At 49.4% G+C, this 19,986-nt stretch overlaps 1 protein-coding gene across 1 annotated transcript in view; it reads right to left on the bottom strand.

The window, feature by feature from the left end:
- Positions 1 to 19,986, bottom strand: part of NAA25 (N-alpha-acetyltransferase 25, NatB auxiliary subunit) — a 1,586,429-nt gene that overhangs the window by 1,185,829 nt on the left and 380,614 nt on the right. Inside the window, exon 11 of the mRNA XM_069619501.1 lies at positions 14,570 to 14,682. Coding sequence (XP_069475602.1) covers positions 14,570 to 14,682 — 113 coding nt within the window. The remainder of the gene's footprint in view (positions 1 to 14,569; positions 14,683 to 19,986) is intronic.

Genomic DNA, 19,986 nt, shown 5'->3' with positions numbered 1-19,986 from the left:
AACTTTCCCTCCAAATTCTATGGACCTCCAAATGTTTTCCTTTTGTTTTATGACTTGTCCTGACTTTTTACAGAGAAGTGAAGCCTTCAACTTCACTTCATTGGCGTTTTTGCTCAATTATGGGCAAATTGACTAGTCATTCAGATTGTCAGTACTGGGAAACTAGGTTTCCCCTTTTGTCTTTTGACAGGTTACCCGTTTGTGTTAGGGTAACATTTTCATATTTCACACAGCATCTTTCATTGCAGTGTAATGTGGATACATTTGTATCACCCTAAAGTTTTACCAAAGGGATTTTAGTTACTTTTAAATGTGCCTAAAGACAGGCTTGTGGCAGCAGATCAATTATATACCCTTTTTGCTATATTTCTACAGTGCCTATTCTCATTTACTGCATTTGACTCCCAACAGTGGCTAGTGGCCAAACATGGCCGTGCCACAAGATTATTCGCTTGTTCTTTCCCAATTTTCTTATTTGGCTTTCTTCCTGCCTTCTTATGTCAGGAATTCCTTTTTATGGTCATGCATTTGCCAGGGAAAGCTGCTGCTTTCACAGGCTAGTGCATGTCATATGTATGGACCCAGGAAGGGGGCTGGGACTGTTTCGTATTATTCCACAAACTGGTGCCAGTGAGTCTGGTGTGCATGCATCAGTCAGCCCCACATTGGTCCCTGATTGGACCAATGCTGGTGTGCATGAGTGGTGCAGATCCTTGCTATTGGAGGGCTGAGTTTGATCACTGACCTGAATTTAGAATAAGGAGCCCTGCAGCCATTTAAACAGATCAGAAGAGGAGCCAGGTATCCTGTGCAGAGGACCAAAGACATGAGTATGAATCCTGAAGAGGCCTGGCGACCATTCTTGTTGCTGTCCTGGTGAAGCCCTGCTGGACTACCTGATGTCAGAAGACCCTTGCTTGCACTTCAACTATGAACTGGTGGGACCAACCAGTCTCAACGTCCTCTCACGATCCTGGAGCTTGGAAGTGTCCCATGACCACCTGGTGGACTGGCCACCTCAGTTTTGGCTGCAGTTCTAGAAGCATTGCTGTTCTGCGTTTATGCCTGGAACTTCAGTAGTTGTGAGCTAGTCCTAAAGTCTGCTTCCTGACAGGTTTCGGCATCCCAGTATCCAGGGATCCTGCTCTGTAAGGCTTCCTTTGTTCTTGACTGGAGTTAAGTCTGCCATCACCTGTGTGCATTGACTTTTGCTTTAACAGACTATCCCCTATCTGGGAGTGTCCTGAAGAGCCCTGCATTGGTGCCTTCTGCATTTCTTTGCTGGAAAGGGTTGCACTCAACTCATGAACCCAACTGACAACTTACTTGCACCGCAGCTCCTGGGCATCTTCTACCGGATCCAACGGCAGGAAAACCTAGCTCCAGCAACTCCAATTCGACCTGCCAAGACCAGAGTGAGTAGACGGCGCCAATATTTACCCGTACCCCATATCTTCCCTTATAAAGTTTGTGAAGAACTTTGATTTACCTTGCATTCCTTTTTAAACGCTTATTTAAAAAGCTGTTCTACAATAGAGCCCGGAAAAGTACTTTACTTAGCTATAAAAAGTTCTGAGAATTCTTCTAGAACATTGTTCATTGTCCCCCCCCCCCCAGGAGCATTTTCTAACGTTATCCCTGCTCCTAAAGTAACAGATTCTGGAACAAGCCCAATTCAACTTGGGTTGGACTGAAAGTGAGGCTCATTGTGGACCCCCCCCGACCCCATTCATCTCTCCTGAGACTTAGCCTTGACCACTCTGCACACTTACCCTGATTGGCTTTGGCTAAACTTCCAGAGCTCCCCTGTTTACTAACTGGGATGGCCTCCTGAAATCTGTCCACCAGGCCAGATTTGAGAAGTCCATCTTAACAGGCCCCAATCACCTTTAGCAGGGAATGACTAAGTGACAATGTCTTTCTTTTTATAAAGGCATTGTAATTCTGTTTTACTGCTCTTTGAACTACGAGGTTTATTACTTACCTGTGTTTCACTATGCTTTAGAGTTTGAGGGTTTGTTGAATCTGATCTATTGTTTAAAAAGTAAAGTGTTGTATTTTAGCAAGAGAACCCCATGGTGGATGTACATAGGTTAATGGTGTAGGGTCTAGTTTTGCTCACCTTTCATTGTTAAGTGTTTAATGGTTGTTAGGCAAGAAATTATGTAGTAACCTGGGGAAGACTACACAACTCTTGTCCTCTTGGTATTAGGCAACCCACCTATTGGTATAGGACTGTACTACACAAGTTGTTAGTGTGACTCAAAAGCCAGCCTTCTCAAGAGGCTTAAATGTGAGCTGTATTGAATTGATATTTTATTTCTATTGCACTCGCAAACAAGTGTTTCAGAGCGTGGGAAGGGAGGGGAATAGACGAGAACAAAACATCGATCTTACTAGGGCCAGTGACATTGAACAAACACAAGTGCATGGGAGAGGGGGGAAAAGTGCATGGAAGGGGAGAAGTGGAAATTGCAGAGCAAAGAGAAACAGATTAATAATTCATAAATGAATAATAAAGGCAACAAACAGTGTTAGTGCAGCCAGCAAGTGGCAAGTGCTGGGTTTAAGGCAGCAGAAAGGATAGGTCTGATAAATGCAGGAGGAAAAGGGGGTGGGGGTTGCCTGGGTACAGATACAGAGATCAGTGCAAGGGGTGGCCCGGAGGCAGTGCAGGAGGGTGGCAGGGTGAGTAGGTACCTGGGCCCGGAGGACAGAGGGTGGCCAGGTGCATGGTGCCAAGAGAACAGATCAGCAGGGAAGAGGGTGAGCAAAGGCAGAAGCAAAGAGGAAGGTCTTGAGGTGCTTCCAGAACCAGAGATGTTCTCCTCAAGTTTCAGGCTGGCAGGGAGGCTGTTCCAGAGGGAAACCCAGACGAAGACAGATCTACACCCAGCTAGTTTCTTTGAAAAACAACTGACCGTGAGGGAGGTAGAGGAGCGAAGAGTTCAAGAGGAGAAAAGAGGTATTTGCGGAGGAATAGCTATAGGTATTTTGGATCCAGGCCCCAGAAAGCCTTGGGGACAATGCAGAGGGTTTTGAATTTAATCCTTGCATCCACTGGGAGCCAATGGAGAGATTTCAGAGCTGGAGATATACGATCCAGGGGCTTGAGGCCAAGGACAAGTCTTGCAGTCCCGTTCTGGATTAGTTGCAGAGAGTGGAGAGAAGAGACAGGTGGTTTTACAAAGCTGCTGTTTCAATAGTCCAACCTAGACCAGAGCTTGGGAGAAGGTGAGCTTCTGGGGGAAGGAGAGAAAAGGCAGAGTACCTCTGAGGAGGTGCAGTGGGAAATTTGACTTATTAGAGACAGATGTGGGTGGAGAAATAAAGTGTGGAGTCAAAGATGACCCTGAGGTTCTTAGCGTGCAGGTAGGGGTAGGAGGCCAGCCAAGAGAGGTTGGCCAGAGAGTGAGGGGAAGGATGGTGAAGGTGTGTGGATGAGGAGGATCTCCGTCTTGCTGGCATTCAGACAAAGATCATTGGCGGCACACCAATCTTGAATGACTGTTAGGCAATCAGAGATAGGCGAGGAGGTGGCCGAGGGCAGCCTGAAAATGAGTCGAGTGTCCTCAGCGTAGCACTGGAAATTTGAGCAGAAAATGGCAATGCAGTGGGCGAAAGTTGCCAGGTATTGGTTGAAAAGCCAGGGTCAGAGGTTAGACCCCTGGGGAACACCACAGGTAGAGAGGGAGACAGAAGATGGGAAGGACCAGAGTTGGACCGAGTTGTTAGATGCTGCAGAGACACAGGCTTGAATGTTGACTCTCTTCTTGGTGAGGACAGAGTCAGTATTGCCTTTGGAGCAGGCGACAGGCCAGTTTGTCAGAGGATGATCAAGAAGCCCTCCATTTCATCTCTCCCGCCCTACACTTATGTTTCAGTGTAGCTAGGTCGGAGTCATACCAGGAATTTCATTTGGCTCACACAAATCCTCATGACGGGGGCAAGAGCATCAAGAATACCAAAAATTGAAGAGTAGCGCAGAGGCAGGGCTGTCTCAGGATGTGAGACATCCAGAGGTTGAGGGGTGGGAGGGGTGAGAAGGTGGCGGCGAAAGACTCAACTGACACACGTTTCAAGTGCTGGATGTCCGATTAGGTAGGTGGCAATGTTGGGGTACAGCTGTAGCAATGAAATCCACCAATACAAGTAGCAAAGTAACACTTACACTCAAGGTTTATGTTCTAAATCATTATTTAACAGTAGTTTTTAAATAAGCATTCTTTAAAAAAGGCAATATATGTAGCAATCGAGTACACTTTAAAAAACATTTCCAGAATCAACACAAAGTTTATAAGATACTCTTTAGAGATATTTCTTACACACTTCCTACCCCCTGAAGTGACTTCAACTAGGACAGTAATGGCATTTATATATCACAAGTACACTTTGTAGATTCAGAGGTTTGTAGAAAAGAAAGGTTATAGGAAAGAAATGGTTAAACAGGTTCTAAGAGCATGTGAGCACTTTAAATCTCCCAATGAAGTCCCTTTCCTTTTCGACCTCAGGTGAGTAATCTCACTGCAGCCCTCCTAGGCATGTAATTTTGGTATTTTTGGGTCCTACTTCAGCCCCTAGGCCCCTGGTGCAGCGTATCCCTCAAGCCCCCTCCCCGGCATCCATTTCCACCATCTCGCTTTCCTCCCGCCTCTCAGCGCGCCCACCATCCCTGATTGGAGTTTTAGACAGTCATAACTGACCTTCCCAGGGCAGCTCTCTGCCCAGCATCCCCTGCGACTAAGGGCCCCAAGGCAAAGGGTGGCTCCCACAGAGGCGGCTCCATATCGTGTCTGCAGGTGTCAGCAGGGGAAGCCAGCGGCCAGCCATCAACCAGCAATGTCTAATGAGGCAAGTGTGGCTAAGGTGGGGGTAGAGAAATTACTCTACCGGGGAAGCCCTACCACTTTACAAATTATCCAATCACAGTAAATGTTAGCCTACGTCACCCGTATATTGAGCGATTCAGACCGACGTGTGATAATTTTGTATACTCTGTCCCCCACACTTGAATTGTTCTTGGTGTACAGACCCTAGTCATGGGTTGTACATCCAGGGCCCCACATCTATCACTACTAGTACCTCAATCCCTAGCTACCCAACTCCTGATTGAGATCCTAGCCCACACAAATCTCCATCTCCCACCCGTCCAGATCCCCATCCTTCCACCTCCACACCCTCCCCCAACCCCTCATCACTCATCACTCATCCCTCATGCCTCATGCATCTTGGTACCTGGCCCGCGCTTTAGCACCCACCTTCACGACTCCTACCCTGAGCACAACCCTAGACACCACCCCTCGCACTTTACACCCCGACGCCGCTTGCCCACTCTCCTACCACCACCCCGCATCCAACTATAAAATCAGAGGTGCACTCTGGCACGCCAATCACCTCCCCTCTCAGAAGCCTATTCCCCACCGCCCCTCCCACCCTAACCCATCGTCTTCCATCCTACCTGTGACACCTATGGAGAATTCCCTGATACCCCACATCAAGACACCACGCCCCCTATCGAACTCCCAAGCCAGGGGCGCTACAAACAGTGCAAATCCACCTCTTCCTTGCCCCTTCCAAGGAACATCCCTCCCTCCCTTCCACTCAACCTTGCCCCTCTAGTCCCTCCCCCTTAACCCATCGGAGAACTCCCTTCTCTACCACCACCCCATGACACACCCCCTCCCACTTAACCGCTTCTAAACCCCTGCCAACAAACCAACCCCTTCAAATCCATTCCCCTCATTGAAAGCAGCTTGTCTCGCCCTCGCAAGAATGGTAGCTTCATCTGCCTCCCCCTCTGATTTCCCCCAACGTCTATCACACCCTACAGCACCAAAACCCACAAGATTAAGAGGACTGGTCCTCTTCCTCGACTCCACCTCAACCGACGCCCCCCAATCTCTCCCTCCCCTACCCCCTCACAATCCCCCCCCAGCCCTGACCCTGCTTCCACCCCACCTCGACTTCTAACCCTGCACACCAAAACCTCCGACTCATTGCAGACTCACCCCAATTCCTAGCCCCCTAAACTCCATCACACCCACTGACCATCTCTCCACTCGCCTGTTCCCCCTAAACTCTACCCACACCACTCACATATCCTCCTCCACCCGCCTACTCTTCCCAGCCTCCACCGACATAGCCTCATCTCCCGTCAATCAAAATGCACTGGCACTCTGCCTCCTCCTTAACCCACCGCACCCTGTCTCAGCGACCCAGAATGTTCCACCTTCCTCCCTTCCAATCTCCCAAGCGCCTCATGTTCCCACTCCGATGACTTTGACTAAGACCACATCCCCTCACAAAGTCAACTGCAACCTTTTTAATGGCTACTCCGATGCAAGAAACAGACAGCATCTCCGACCTCTTGTCCTGTGACAAGCCCGACCTCGTCTTTATCAACAAAACCTGGTTCTGCGGTGACTTTGCAGCTGTTGCATATGAAGCGCCCGACTGGCTACTCACTCATCCCCCCACAATAGACCCTCCAGAGGAGGCGGAGTGGCAGTCCTCTTCAATTCCCATTTCTCCGTCTCATTCGTCGAATCTCAAGACATGCATTCCCTCATACGAATCCCTTCTAGTTAAACTCCTGCTACGCCCCACTTTCTCACACACCTTCCTACTCATCAACAGACAACCTGGTTACGACAGACATTTCACCAACAACCTCTGTGATTCTATAGCCACCATTCAAGTAAATCACCCCTCTCACACGCCTTGGCGATTTCAATATCCGTTTGGCCATTCCCACCAACCCCATGACCCATCCACTGGTCGACAGCCTAAATGCACTCAACCTCTCCCTTCATACGACTGGTCCAACCCACTCACGTGGGCACACCCTGGATGCAATTTTCAGCTCCCATGACCAAATTTATATATCTCGCCCCAAACCACTCACATGGACCGACCACTTTGTCATCCTCACCCCTGCCCTGCCCCCCACACCCCACTGTCCTCCCCCAAAGACATGAAATGCTGGAACAAAGTGAAGATCCTTCCTGACCTTGCCGAAGCCCTACTTCTTAGATCCCCTACAACGCCCCCCACGTCCCAGACAGAGCTTTAACCATTGACTCCTTTGACTCTAGGCTCAATGACTCACTAATGCCTCTCACCCACTTGCGTCACACCTGAGGAATGCAAAAAAACAACTTACTCTGGAACGCAAATGGCTAGCATCTAAAACTGATCTCAGCAGATCCAGGTCCGAAAGGCCAAAAAAGCCTATTACAACAAACGAATTCTCAACTGCAGCAACTGCAGAAAAGAACTCCACAGAAACAGATCAGAATTTGTCAAACCCACTTGCACCTCTACCCAATCCGCCCAGTCTTAATCACTGTGGGACTCCCTCTCCCTACACTCCTACAGCACAGCTCTTGACAGAATGACCTCCCTTAAACTGTCCCACCTCACCCAACTGACCAATCCGACAACCCCCCCCTTCACCCTATCGCCTGACCTCCTATTCCCAACGTCCGACTCCTTCAAACCCATCTCCACAGACGAGTTTCTTAACCTACTATCTGCCAGCAAACCGCCTGGGTCTCCCCCCTCCACAACTGCCCCACTTCTGTCCTAAATGAAATATTCTAGTCTACCTGCGCAGGAGAACATGCTAGAGCAATACTAAATGACTCATCTCTCACATCGTCCCCGATGCCTTCAAAATAGCACATGTCAAGCCTCTTAAAAAGCCACCCCTCGACCCGCTTGATCCCAAAAACTACAGACCCATCTCGAACACCAGATTCCTTGCAAAACTCAATCGACTGAACAGCATACGCCCAGCTCAAAGCCTTTGTAGAATCTTACAACCACCTCGACCCCGCACAATCAGGCTTCAGACCACGACATGGAAATGAAAACTTTGATCTTGGATGATCTTAAAGGTCACTGCAGACTCTGAAGGATGCGCTGCACTAATTCTCCTCGATCTCCCTGTAGTCTTTGACAGTTAACCACTCAGTTCTCCTTGACCGTCTACACTCCCTTGGAATCCGTTGCACTGCGCTCAAGTGGATCGCCTCCTTCCTCAGCAACAGAAAACAAATAACCCTCCTCTCCCCATTTGTGTCTGCTGTTTGCTCGGTTAACACTGGAATACTGCAAGGCGCATGCCTATTTGCTCTCCTGTTCAACCTCTATATGACCACACTTCCTGGAATCATCCGCATGCACAACATCTTGTGCTACAACTACACTGATGATACCCAAATCATGTTAAGAATACCCAATTCGGGAACCAACCACAAGCCCAACCTCGAGATGTTGACCGATGGATGACAAACCACCACCTCTTAAACCTCACTGAAACCGAAATCATTGTGTGCAGCAAAACTGCCCTTCCACAATATCCACTCCCATAGCCCCCATCCCTGGGCCCACCACCGCCACAGTAGAAAACCTTGGCTGCATTATGGACTCTGGCCTAACCCTCTCCCGTCAGATCAACAATGTGTCAAAATGTTGTCACTACCATCTCAAACTCCTCAGACACATCTTTCCCTACCTCTCCTTCCCGAGCAGACTTGCTGCAGTTATGTCTATTGTGATGTTGAGACTAGACTATGCCAATGTTCTATACCTAGCAGCCCCGGCATACCACCTTAAACTCCAAAGAGCACAAAATGCTGCCGCTAAACTGCTCCTTGTCCTGCGTCTGAGAGACCACATCTCTCCAGCTCTCCGAACCATCCACTGGCTCCCAGTCGGACGAAGGGCCACTTTCAAGACCCTGTGCATCACTCACTGTCCAATGCACAAGACCAGCCCATTATAACTGCAAGAAAAGATAAAACCATACCTCCCATCCCGCACCCTAAAATTAAGCACTACCCTCCTCCTAGTGATCCAACCTCCAACTTTGTCAGAATCTGAGAATCTGCCTTCTCAACCTTGGCCCCCGACTCTGTGGCACTCACTCCCCCCCCCCCCCATATTTCGACAAACTCAAGACTATATTACATTCCGCAAAGCTTTTTTTGTAATACCAACCACGACCTTCTGAAGCGTTTGAAACCCTGGCAACCCAATGACTGATGCTCAATTAAAGTCCCAACATTGTCATCAATGAAGACGCTCTCTAATTTTGCAATGTCGTTATGCCCCTCTACTTCCCAGTGTTGTCCCCTCAAGTTTCCCCGTGATGTTTCTATATGCCCAGCCCCTCTGGTCCCCGGTGTCATCACTGTGTGCACCCACGCCCCCTCATCCCCCATGATGTCGCTATGTACCCCGCCACCTTTTGATCCCCGTTTTGTTGCTGTGTACCCCTCGCCCCCTCGTACTATTACTGTATGCCCAGCCACTCTTGTTCTGGTGATGTCACTGTGCCCTGTGTGCCCCCCAGCCCCCTTGCCCCAGTGTTGTCACTGTAGCCCCTGCCTTCTGGCTCCCCGTGTTGTCGCTGTGAACCCCTCTGGTTCCCTTGTGCGGACACTATGCCCAGCCCCCTATAGTCCCTGTGATGTCGCTTTGTGCCCCTTTGATCCCCTGTGTTGTCGCTGTGCACCCACTGCCCTCTGGTTCCCCCTAATGTTGCTGTTGTAACGCTCACCTGATTCTCGCAGAGGCACCGGTCTTGACTGGGCGACTACCGTATCTTCAAAGGTGATGTGCAGCACCCGATTGGCTCTTTGGGCTGGACCTCTGTGCCCTGTATGCCTGACGTGCAGAGTAAGATGTCTGCAGATAGAAAATACGGGGTTAATGAACTGGGGTTATTGGGGTGTCCCTATCTCTTTCCTCTTCTCCTCTCCTGTAGACCCCCACAGGTTAACCCTCTCACCTTAGGTAAGTGAATGCCGAGCTCTCCATCTGCCTCGGGGCAGGGTGCTGTAGCCAGTTTCTTCACTGGATACGTAGCGCAGGCCTCTTGACTTCAGAGGACTGCTGTCCGTCGTTAACTGCACGAACGGTAAGTTTCGAGTAACTCAAATGTCTTTAAAGTCTTTAATAATGATGTCTCTTGTTTTTCAGGGTTCCGGCGATGGCGGATGACGGGCTGAAGTGAGTTGAAGATGGAGCCCGTGTGATGAATAGAAGCGCCTGGAAGCACGTAAGTAAGCGCTTGTTGCCAGCTTCACAAAGCGCTCTGTCTTTTTATTTTGCAGGTACAAGTTCGGAGCAGCTGCAGGGTGCCGGGATACCCACTGGGTTAGATGTGGAAAGGAGTAATGGCATGTGAGTATTAAAGTTCCCCAATGTCTTTAAACGCACCTTGTTTTGTCTTTCAGATGCGAGATGCAGCGCCGACGGCCTCCGGAGCGTGCGAAGAGTTGGTAAGCTTTTGTCTTTCAGATGCCGGAATGCAGTGTGAAGACCTCCGGAGCGCACGAAGAGTAGGTAAGCCTTTGCCTTTCAGATGCCGGAATGCTAACCTGTTCTTTGTCTTTATAGGTGTTGCTGAAGACTGGATTCAGGATGGTAAGCCTTTTTCCTTAGGCCCAGGATCAGATGCAGAAGACACGATGAGCGTTCTGCTGCAGAGGATGCAGAATAACGCAAAGCAAGATTCATCCATCGGGTGTGTTTTAAATAGCCTCCTGTAGTGCTTAGGTGTCTCCTTCCACAGCCACGCCTAGTAAGAAAAGAGTTCCTGCTTTCCAGAAGAGTTCCAGTGTTCTGAATCTAGGGAGTGGCTCCTGCCCCACCCAACAGGAAAAGTAGTTCCAAACAGAAGAGGATCAGAGGCTCAACTGGCAGGCAAGTGCAGCATGGTCTGCTGCAGGTAAGTCCACCCAAGCATTATGAGCCCGGCGCTTCCAGCGCTGGGACTGGGCATATTTATGAGCCTGGTGCCACCGGCGCCAGGACTGGGTCCAAAAGGTCCCAATTGGGACTGGTTGGCACTCGGAACCTGGGTTATGGATCTGCTTCCAAGGGAGTTGGGAAAACCCTGACCTTTTGGAAGCAGAGATCATGACAGCTGTGTACCCTCTGGTACCCCGTCCTGTCGCTGTATGCCCGGCCCCCTCTAGTCCCTATGATGCCCCTGTGTGCCCCTACCCCTCCAGTCTGTGATGTCACTGTATATCCAGCCCCTCTGTTTCCCCGTGATGTGCTGTCACTGTTGGCCCCCAGCCCCTCGTTTCCCCCTTGAAGTCGCTGTGAACCCACAACCCCTCGGGTCCCCATGTTTCACTGAATCCCCAGATGCTCTGTTTAAAATCTCTGCACTGCGCACCCAACCGACCCCACCCCCCAGCCCATTCTGGATGTCTCTCTGTGCCCCCAAGCCCCCTCTCGCCCCTCCATGACGTTACTGTATGCCCCATCCCCTGGTCCCCTACGATGTTGTTCTGTGCTCCAGCCCTCCGGTCCCGTGTACCGTTCCCTCCCGTCTATGTCTTGGCACTTGCACTGTCTGGGTGTCGCTAGGCTGAGTGCAGTGGCTAGTCTTCACATTCTTGCTGTTCATGGCCTGTGGGAGTGTCTTTGCGTTTTTCCTTGTTGAACGCTTTAGAATCGCATTGTGTTGGGCGCTGTGTGAATGAACCATCATATCATACCACTATGCTTACTCTCTACTCTACACCATACAATTTGAGTGCGACTACACTCCTCGATCAATTCTGCCTAGCTGCTCACATACGAACACTATCCCATGAACATCTCATCATTCTAATAAAACGCAGCTATATCCCACGAAAAACCGGCCTACCTGCACCCATAAGCGTCCCACAGGCCTAACGCAGCCAGAACCCAGTCTTGGCGTCCACCCGCCAGACTGCACACATTGAACCGATACCAATACCACCACACCTAATGCTAGAATGCAGCGACCATAAAGCAATTACATCAGCTGCACCCAAGCACGCTTCGACAACTCATTCAACTGACCTGTGGTCCAGAGGGCATTAAACGTACCAGCACTTTAATCATACCAATGATGTATAGAGCTCTATATAAATGCCAAACATAACATACCAGATAAAAACCTTTCCCAGCAATATTAGTTTAAAACCAATGTATCACCTATGAGGGAGAGTAAGTACCAAAGTCAAATGTAATAGAACAGTCTGCAGGGAGCCAGGACAGCCAAAGTCAATTGGAGGACAGTCTATGGAGCGGAGGCACTTCTTAGATGGTAAAACTCTTGCAAAGTTAGAGAGTTTGTTGAAGAAAAATCACTGTAGGGTCACAAGCTGTTACACTCGTGGAAGTTAGAGCTAATATCAACTCTAGCAAAGCAGCTACTGCAAGTCTCAACTGAGAAGAGCAAGCTACAGACACTGAGCTAAGTACCCCCAAGACAGAAAACTACCTTTGGTGAGGGGACTGTAACTCTGGTTGTCCTGCTTCTGGAGTGTTCTGCGAAGACCGCTGAAGCTTCTGGCCAGATCACAGACATTGCACTCACCTATGGATTTCTCAACCCCTGGCACTCAGTGTTCCTGTAACATCAAAGAAGTACAGCCAGTCGGGGAAGGTGTTCCAGTGGAGTTAGTCTCAGGGTTGGTTGTTCCCACTAACCCAAAAGACGTTGTCCCTTCCGGAGCTTCTCTTGTCGATTAGAAAAAGGAGTTTCAGCACAGCAGCAGTGCTTCACCAGGCAATTCAAAGGTCCAGGAGAATGCAGCAAGCTTTGTTCACTGTTTCTTCATCGGGTTGTTCTTCTCAGTGGTCAACTGTCTTCAGTCCCCAAACCCCTCACCTTTTAATCAGGTTTCTCCCATTCATGCACAGCCTAGCTGTCACCCAAACAGCAGGGTGGCTGTTCTGCAAGGACGGACAGCCAGCCAAACAGGACTGGGTGCATTCAGACACAAAGGACAGGGGACTTTCTGGAGCCTTCCTCACGTCCTGCCCTTCCAGACACACTAGAGCCAGAGGCGGGTTTCAGTACTGAGGCCCTCCAAAGTCAAAACAAACCTCTAGTTTGGCACGCAGAATAAAACCCAAGAAAGGCCTCACAAACAGAAAATGGCAAAATAAAGAAGACCGGGGCCATTTCAACAAAATGGTCATCCATGGGTGCAACACTGCAGCTGAGGATTCAGCCTGCGGTAGAAAAGCACAATGGTAGGAAAATTATACCACTGCTACCATCCATTTAAAGTAGTGAGGGTAACAAACAACGTAACATGAGTGGGTAGGAAAAGGGGCTACTAAGAACCCCCAGCACTCCACATGATATGGTGTGTGCTGGATCTACAAAGAGAAAAGGTAAGTAAAGTCAATTTCACTTAACATTCTTGGGAACGGTAGTTCACACAAGAAAAGTTATTTAAACCTTAAGAGAAATCTAAAGGATTTATCTGTGACACTGCAATGAAGGTGCTGGGTGTCACCATACAAAAGGTAGATGCCTATGGAGTTTGTCAGACTCCATAAACAAAGGAAACCCATAATCCAAATCAGGTCCAAACACGAGAGAGAGAAAAAGGGCTCACTCACTCCAGGGTTTAAATTAAAAAGTCCTAAAAGCCCAGCAAAAGAGCTGGGGGGCTCTGTAAGGTTGAAGAGAATTAGCACAGAAATGAGAATTCTCCCTAACAAAGTTTTAATAATTATTACTGGATTCTTATACATTCTGCATAGCATGCATTATTAAGAGTGCTCTGTGTCTGCCCAACTGAACCCTTTCATCAACCAAGCACACTATCCCAAGTATACGCCTTACTGCTCAGTCACACTACCTTGATGGAGTCTAGCTAGGCATTTGTGTCTTTTCTGCTTTACAAGAAAAGGGTTGCCTTTCAGAATCAGCCCACAGGGTTGATTATGAAAATCCATCTGAGGATCCATGGTAAAACTGACCTAGCTCCTGGACACTTAGTTGTGCTTTATTTTTGCTTCAGCTTTTGCATTCATCTGTATTAGGAGAGATTCACAACAATCTTTTCCAGAATCCTTGAGCCCAGATTAAGTTTGAGGAAGGGCACAGATGCATGCTCCAAAAGTGGGTAACCTTGGGAGAATCAGATTTACAGCACCTCAGGCCAGGACTCCTAGATTAGTCTTGAATGATCCAGTGCCAGCCAGACTATCTCAAGAGCACTTCCATTTTGACATGTCTCAAATTGAAAATCACAGCAGGCGCCTGTAAGGGATTTCAAAAATAAAATGTGCTAAAGTAGGCGCCCAGGCCATGTGTTTGCGGCACGCGAGTCAGTGATAACTCATTCGGAATAGCACAAAGAACATTGTAAAACCAGTTGTCAAGAGTATTTAGGGATAAGAGTAAAAACTGGGGTTGAAGTCAAATATTTGAGCGAAGATCTGGGATAACCTCAAACTGAACAAGGACCAATTAAACAGATTAACAGGAAACTGGGAGATGAATTAAACAGTGGAGAAAGCTTATGCACTGTGCACTTAAAAAATCTGATCAAGATATCCAGGTGGCTGATGGAAAGTGGACTGTGAATACCAGTACTATTTAAATCTACATATGGAGAGCAGGACACCGTACAAACAAGGTACTACTAATTCAACTTCTGGCGCTATTATTCGTTACTGAAATAATTACCTATTTGGCAAAGTATACTAGCATTTGTAGCATTTATACAGAGGTTATAGCACCACTGAAATATAGCTTGTGTACAAAAGAACTTACATTTGAATACTTGCTGGGTGATAGAAGATCAACAAAAACCTTGAGGTCTGTAAAACAGCAAGGTTTATCCCCAAACATTTTGAAGTACTGGACCATCAGGTCTTCAGGTTCACCTAGCAAAGTGAAAAGAGTTGGGATTTTAAACATGTTAGGACAATATTTACAATAATAGATGCCATTCATAATATAGTAGCAAATCTATGTAGTATGAAGAAAGCCAGAGGGGGAATATTACTTAACAAAATATTGCAATGCCACATTTTTTTCGCTCAGAAATTAAAAAGGGACCAACCTGAATCAATCTCTAAGCACTCTTTAATCAATTGAATCTTCAAAAACCATATTAAACATCCAGGGTTCTGAAAAAAGGTGAACTGGGGTCGCAAAGCGCATGCATTCCCGTCATTAAAATCAACAGTATGCAATGCAAAGCATAAGCAAAGAGATCCAAGTATTGGTAGCGCAATTATTTTCTATGTGAAAATTTCACCGGGAAAGGTAATCTGGGAGGTGATTTCTATGTTCCTTTTTTATTTGCAATTTTTCCATTTTACAATATTTTATAGATACAATATACAATCAATATGTCGTGTAATCCCATTCCCTTCCCCCACAACGAAAGTATTTACTGAGCTAGTACATGTTCAGGAATCTACTCCACATCTTCTCCAAAAAAAAAAAATCTAAGATCTCTTCAAACGATAAAATAAATCAATCTTTCCATCTCAGCCAATTTTAACATTTCGTCCATCCAAACATTTATTTCCGGAGTTAGTCTCAATTTCCATCCTCTTGGCCACTAAGGCACCTCTAAATAGCCATTTTTGCTGTGAGGTACTTGGGTCAATCAGTAACTCGTCATCACCAAGAATTAATGTATTGAAATTGTAAACAAAGGTCTGTCCTAGCACACTGTTAAAAATGATGGTGTCTCCTCCAGCAATCACTCACACACTCCCAGAGCATGTGTTCCAGGGTGCCCACTCAGAACACATCCCCTACAATCATTCATATCAGAGAGACCTCCCTTATACAATCCCTCAGGGGTCCAGAACACCCTACTTAGGAGTTTAATCTGATGCGATCTTTCGCCCAGGCTTACAGAAATTAAGGACATGTTTACAGACCAGCATCCATCGTTCTAGTCATCTCACATGTCAATCTCCTTGTCCATTATTCCATTAGTGAACTATTGTCCATTGATCTGGACACAATCCGTTTGTAATATTTACTCGCTAGCCCTCCTTCCATTCTGCCATGGCAAATCGGGCTCTGAAATCAGACACCTCCTCAGATTCCATGTCCCCCAATTGCCTTACTAAGTCTTAGGTAATCATATTGTGAACAATTTTGTATTTGAGATTTCTCCCTCACCTGTGTCAGTTATCTACCATTGCATCTCAGATATCCAATCCATTGTACGCCACCCAAGATCCAATCTGGCCATAAAAGTGTTTCCCCTTTACTTTTATTTTAGGGTTGTACAATATGGATAATTCAAGGTTCTTGAATGTGTTTTCTCCCAAAGAATTCACAAACTCCTTCAAAAAGCTTCTCAAAAATGGAGTTGGGGGTTCCACCTTAGTTCCTCATACTGATGCGATTGTCCGTATAGCTCTCGGGGTAAAAGGCCCTAATAGACATACTTCAGCCTTGGACCACTCATCCGGCTCTTTTTCATTAATGGTACGTAGTATCTTGCCACAAACGTCAGGTGATCTGCATAAATGTTTGGAACCTCCAATCCACCTCTCTCCTGCGGTAATTGCAATTTCCATAATTTCAATCTCTGGGGTTTCTTGTCCCATCGGAAATTCTGTACAAGGGCATCTAATTCTTTCCAAAACCTCTTTCCAACATCCAATGGAAGCATGCTCAGTACGCAAGTTATTTTTGGTGTCAAAATCATTTTAAGTGCATTGACTTTACCCCATAAAGATAGATTTAGTAATTTCCACCTCTCTAGATCCTGCTCAAGTCATGTGCTTAGAACCTTGATGTTCTCCAGTGCCATTCCTTCCAATTTGTCATCCAGACCCCCAAGTAATTAAGTTTCTCTAGGCACGGGGGTGTGGTCAACTGGCGAGCAATAGAGGAGAGGCGCGGGGACGGCGGTCCGGTTCCGACGTGTCAGAGGAACCTAGAGGCGGCAGAGTCAGTGTGCTGCGAAGGACTGGGAGGCCCCCACCTGCCCCCTGTTGAAAACCTGTGAGCCCGGGTGGAAGGAGGGAGGCGGCGAGGGGGGAGTGCCGCCCGGGACTGTTGGAACTGACCGGCACCCCTGGGCTGGGGACCGGCATCAGCCCGCAGGCTGCAGACTGCGGCGTGGCCCCGCGGCAGGGGCCGAGGAGAAGGAGGTACGCCACAGGGGGATTGGAGAAGGTGGAGGGGCTTAGGAAGAGCCGGCGTGTGAGTCGGGTCGGAGGAGACGCAGACCTTGGCTGGATCCCACTGAGGGGAGCCTCCTGTTTGTGGCAAGTAGGGGGTTCAGGAGTGGCCCCCCCCAGGTCTCTCTGGGTGGTGCAGGCGCAAGGCAGGTGGGAGGGGTGAGCGCCCCCCCCCACGGTGGACAAAGGGAAGTGATCTGGCGCAGTGTCACCGGGACTGGAGTGGCGGAGGCTCCCCTGAGGCTATAGAGTAGGGGGGGGGAGCGGTGAGGCAGGGACGTGGAGGCCGCCGCAGCCGGGTTGGAGGGGCTGGGGACCCGGGCTGAGGGCTAGCCGGGTGGCCCACCACTGGGGTCTGCGATAGGAGCCTCCACAAGGAACTTTAGGAGTTTTGCCGCCTGGTGGCCCCTCTAGGACAAGACACAGTGGACTTCAAAGAGTGCACCTTGGGGAGGGCCTAAAGTACTGTGCTGCGACACCAGCAGGAGCTGGTTTGTTCTGGAGTGGGCCTCCCTGGTGACACGAGGTGTTTGCGAGTGCTGATCTTGGGATTTTAGTGTCAAGCTGAGGACTCGGCGGCCGAGGGGCGAGATTCGCTGCCGAATTGGCCATGGGCAAAAGCCAGCAGCAAATGGAAAAGTATGTGGAGGTGAAAGACAGAGGGCACAGGCAAGATGGGCCTGTGCACTAGACAGGGGAGGGACCTGCAGGAGGGGAGGCAAATGTGGTAACGTTGGACTCGCTAATGGAGGCGATACAGGTCTCCAGGACCACCCCTCAGGAAAGCATCAAAGAGGTGGGAGTGGACGTATCCCTGTTGAGGGCGGACATTCGTAAAGTGTGTGAAAGAGTGACGGAAGTGGAGCAGAGGGTCAGTACGGTGGAAGACCAGGTCCAGAAGCAAAAAAACCAGGTGGTGGGCCTGGTGAGAGTGGCCCGGGTGCTGGAAGCTAGAGCAGAAGATGCGGAGGGGCGCTCCAGACGCTATAACATCCTTCTGGTTGGAATACCGGAGAGGGAGGAGGGCCCAAGTGCCGAGCTTTTCGTAGAAGAGCTGATCTTAAAGACTTTGGGGATTAAGGGTCTGTGTCCTGTTCACGGTACAGAGAGCCCACAGGGTCGCGGGCCGACCCCCACCGCCAGGGGCCCCTCCGAGGGTAATGGTGGCCAAAATTATGAAATTCCGAGATCGGGATGCTATCCTGCAGGACGCCCGCAGGGTGGGCCACTACGAGATTGGGGGCGCTAGGTTGCGGATCTTCCTTTGGCGCTGCACATCCAGCGTGGTCATATGATGCTGCGAGAGGTAGGCGACGGGAGCTTAACTTGAAGTATATGATGTTTTTCCTGGCGAAGTTGAAGGTGGTGTTGTTGGGGGGGGGGGGGGGGGTAGTCTTGCTTTTTAGCATCCCCAAGAGAGGTGTGGGACTGGCTAGACACGAGGTCGCAAAAGGTGGATCCTCCAATCAGGGGTCCTAAGGAGGTGGTGCGCCAAGACGTTGTGGAGCAGGGAATAAGGCGGGAGGACGGTGAACAGAAGCTAGCACCGTAGGTTTGACCTATCTGGGAGCGGGGAGGATATGATACTGGAGAGGTGGCAGGGGGAAAGTAGTGGTCCCCCCAGACCAAACAACGATATTGGCGGCTAACCCCGGGGAAGGGGAGGAAGTGGGGCTCAGCAAGCAAAAGGGTCCGCAGTTAAGGGGAGAGAGGGAGGGGAGGTTGGGTCCCCAGGGAAGTGGGCTCTCCTATGGTAGTTGGGGGGTTTGGGAGTTGAAGAGGGGGAGGGGAGGGGACAGAGTGGGGTAGGGTAGGAGGGGTACTGGGGTGGGGGAGGGTTGGGCGTTTGGGTGCCAGGTTGGGGACAGGCACGGTGGGGGGGGGGGAGACTGGGTATATGGAGGAGATGGGAGGTTTGGCACAGCAGCAATCAGGTATGTGGTATGAGTAGGGGCGGAGGAGGGTGTGGGTATTAAAGATGTTGGGAGAGATGAGGGGGTAACTTGAGTGAAGACACCAACTTCTTAGATGGGTAGGCCGGGGAGTCTGAAAATTGGGACATGGAATGTTCGGGGGTTGGGGAGCTACCAGAAGAGGCGTAGAGTGAGTTCCTGAAGCGGCAGGGGGTACAGGTGGCCTTGATACAGGAGACTCATGCGGGGGGCAGAGATGCTGGGAAAAATGTGGGGGGGCAAGTAATTGGTACGACATTCAACCCAGGCTAGGGGTGTGCTTATTTGGGGTGCTAGGGGGGTACCATTGAAGGTGGAGGCAATTTAAAGGATGAGGTGGGCAGGACGATACTTGCGCAGTGCTCATGGGAGCGCGGGGCAGTCTGCTTGGTTAATTTGTATGCGCCAAATGTGGATGACATGGAATATTTTCTCTCGGTGCTTCGCATGATGGGAGCGTATAGGGGGAACATGATAATCTGGGGTGGAGATTTTGTCACCTGGATGAGCGGCTAGATGGGTCTGGAAGTAGGGGGTGTCTAAGAGGTATATGATGTGCAGTCTTCGTGGGATAATGCAGGAACTCGATTTGGTGTAGGTGTGGAGGGAGCAGCACGGGGAGGAAAGGGGTATTCTTATTACTCTGGTGTACACAGTTCCTATTCGCGGTTGGATTATATTGCACAGGAAATGAACATTGTAGGCATTTTGGCGAGACGATGTATCTGTGGCGGATCATTCCCCCTTGGTAGCTACGTTGTTTGGGGGCGATGAGAGGCCCCCGCGGAGGTTGTGGCAGTTGCAAAGGGAGGCGTTGCGGGATGGGGCATTTGTGGGTGAGCTTAGAGAAGGGATTCAAATGTATCGAGCTGAACGAGGGTTCGGTGGAGTCTAGGGGAGTGCTTTGGGAGGCCTTCAAGGCGACAGAGAGAAGTGTTCGACGGTAGGGATGCGTAAGCGGCTCCTGGATACGCTACGCCGCACAAGAGGCTCAAGTGGCTGAACTAGACAGGGAGGTGGCGAGGGGCGCAGAGGTGGGGGAGCCCTTGGCACGGGAGCTGGAACTTTATCAGGGTAC

This window comes from Ambystoma mexicanum, chromosome 10 (assembly GCF_040938575.1).
Source record: "Ambystoma mexicanum isolate Mex_15411 chromosome 10, UKY_AmexF1_1, whole genome shotgun sequence".
In the NCBI taxonomy this organism is placed as follows: Eukaryota; Metazoa; Chordata; class Amphibia; order Caudata; family Ambystomatidae; genus Ambystoma; species Ambystoma mexicanum.
Note: the sequence above shows the minus strand (reverse complement) of the source record. Positions and strands in the feature narration are given on the sequence as shown.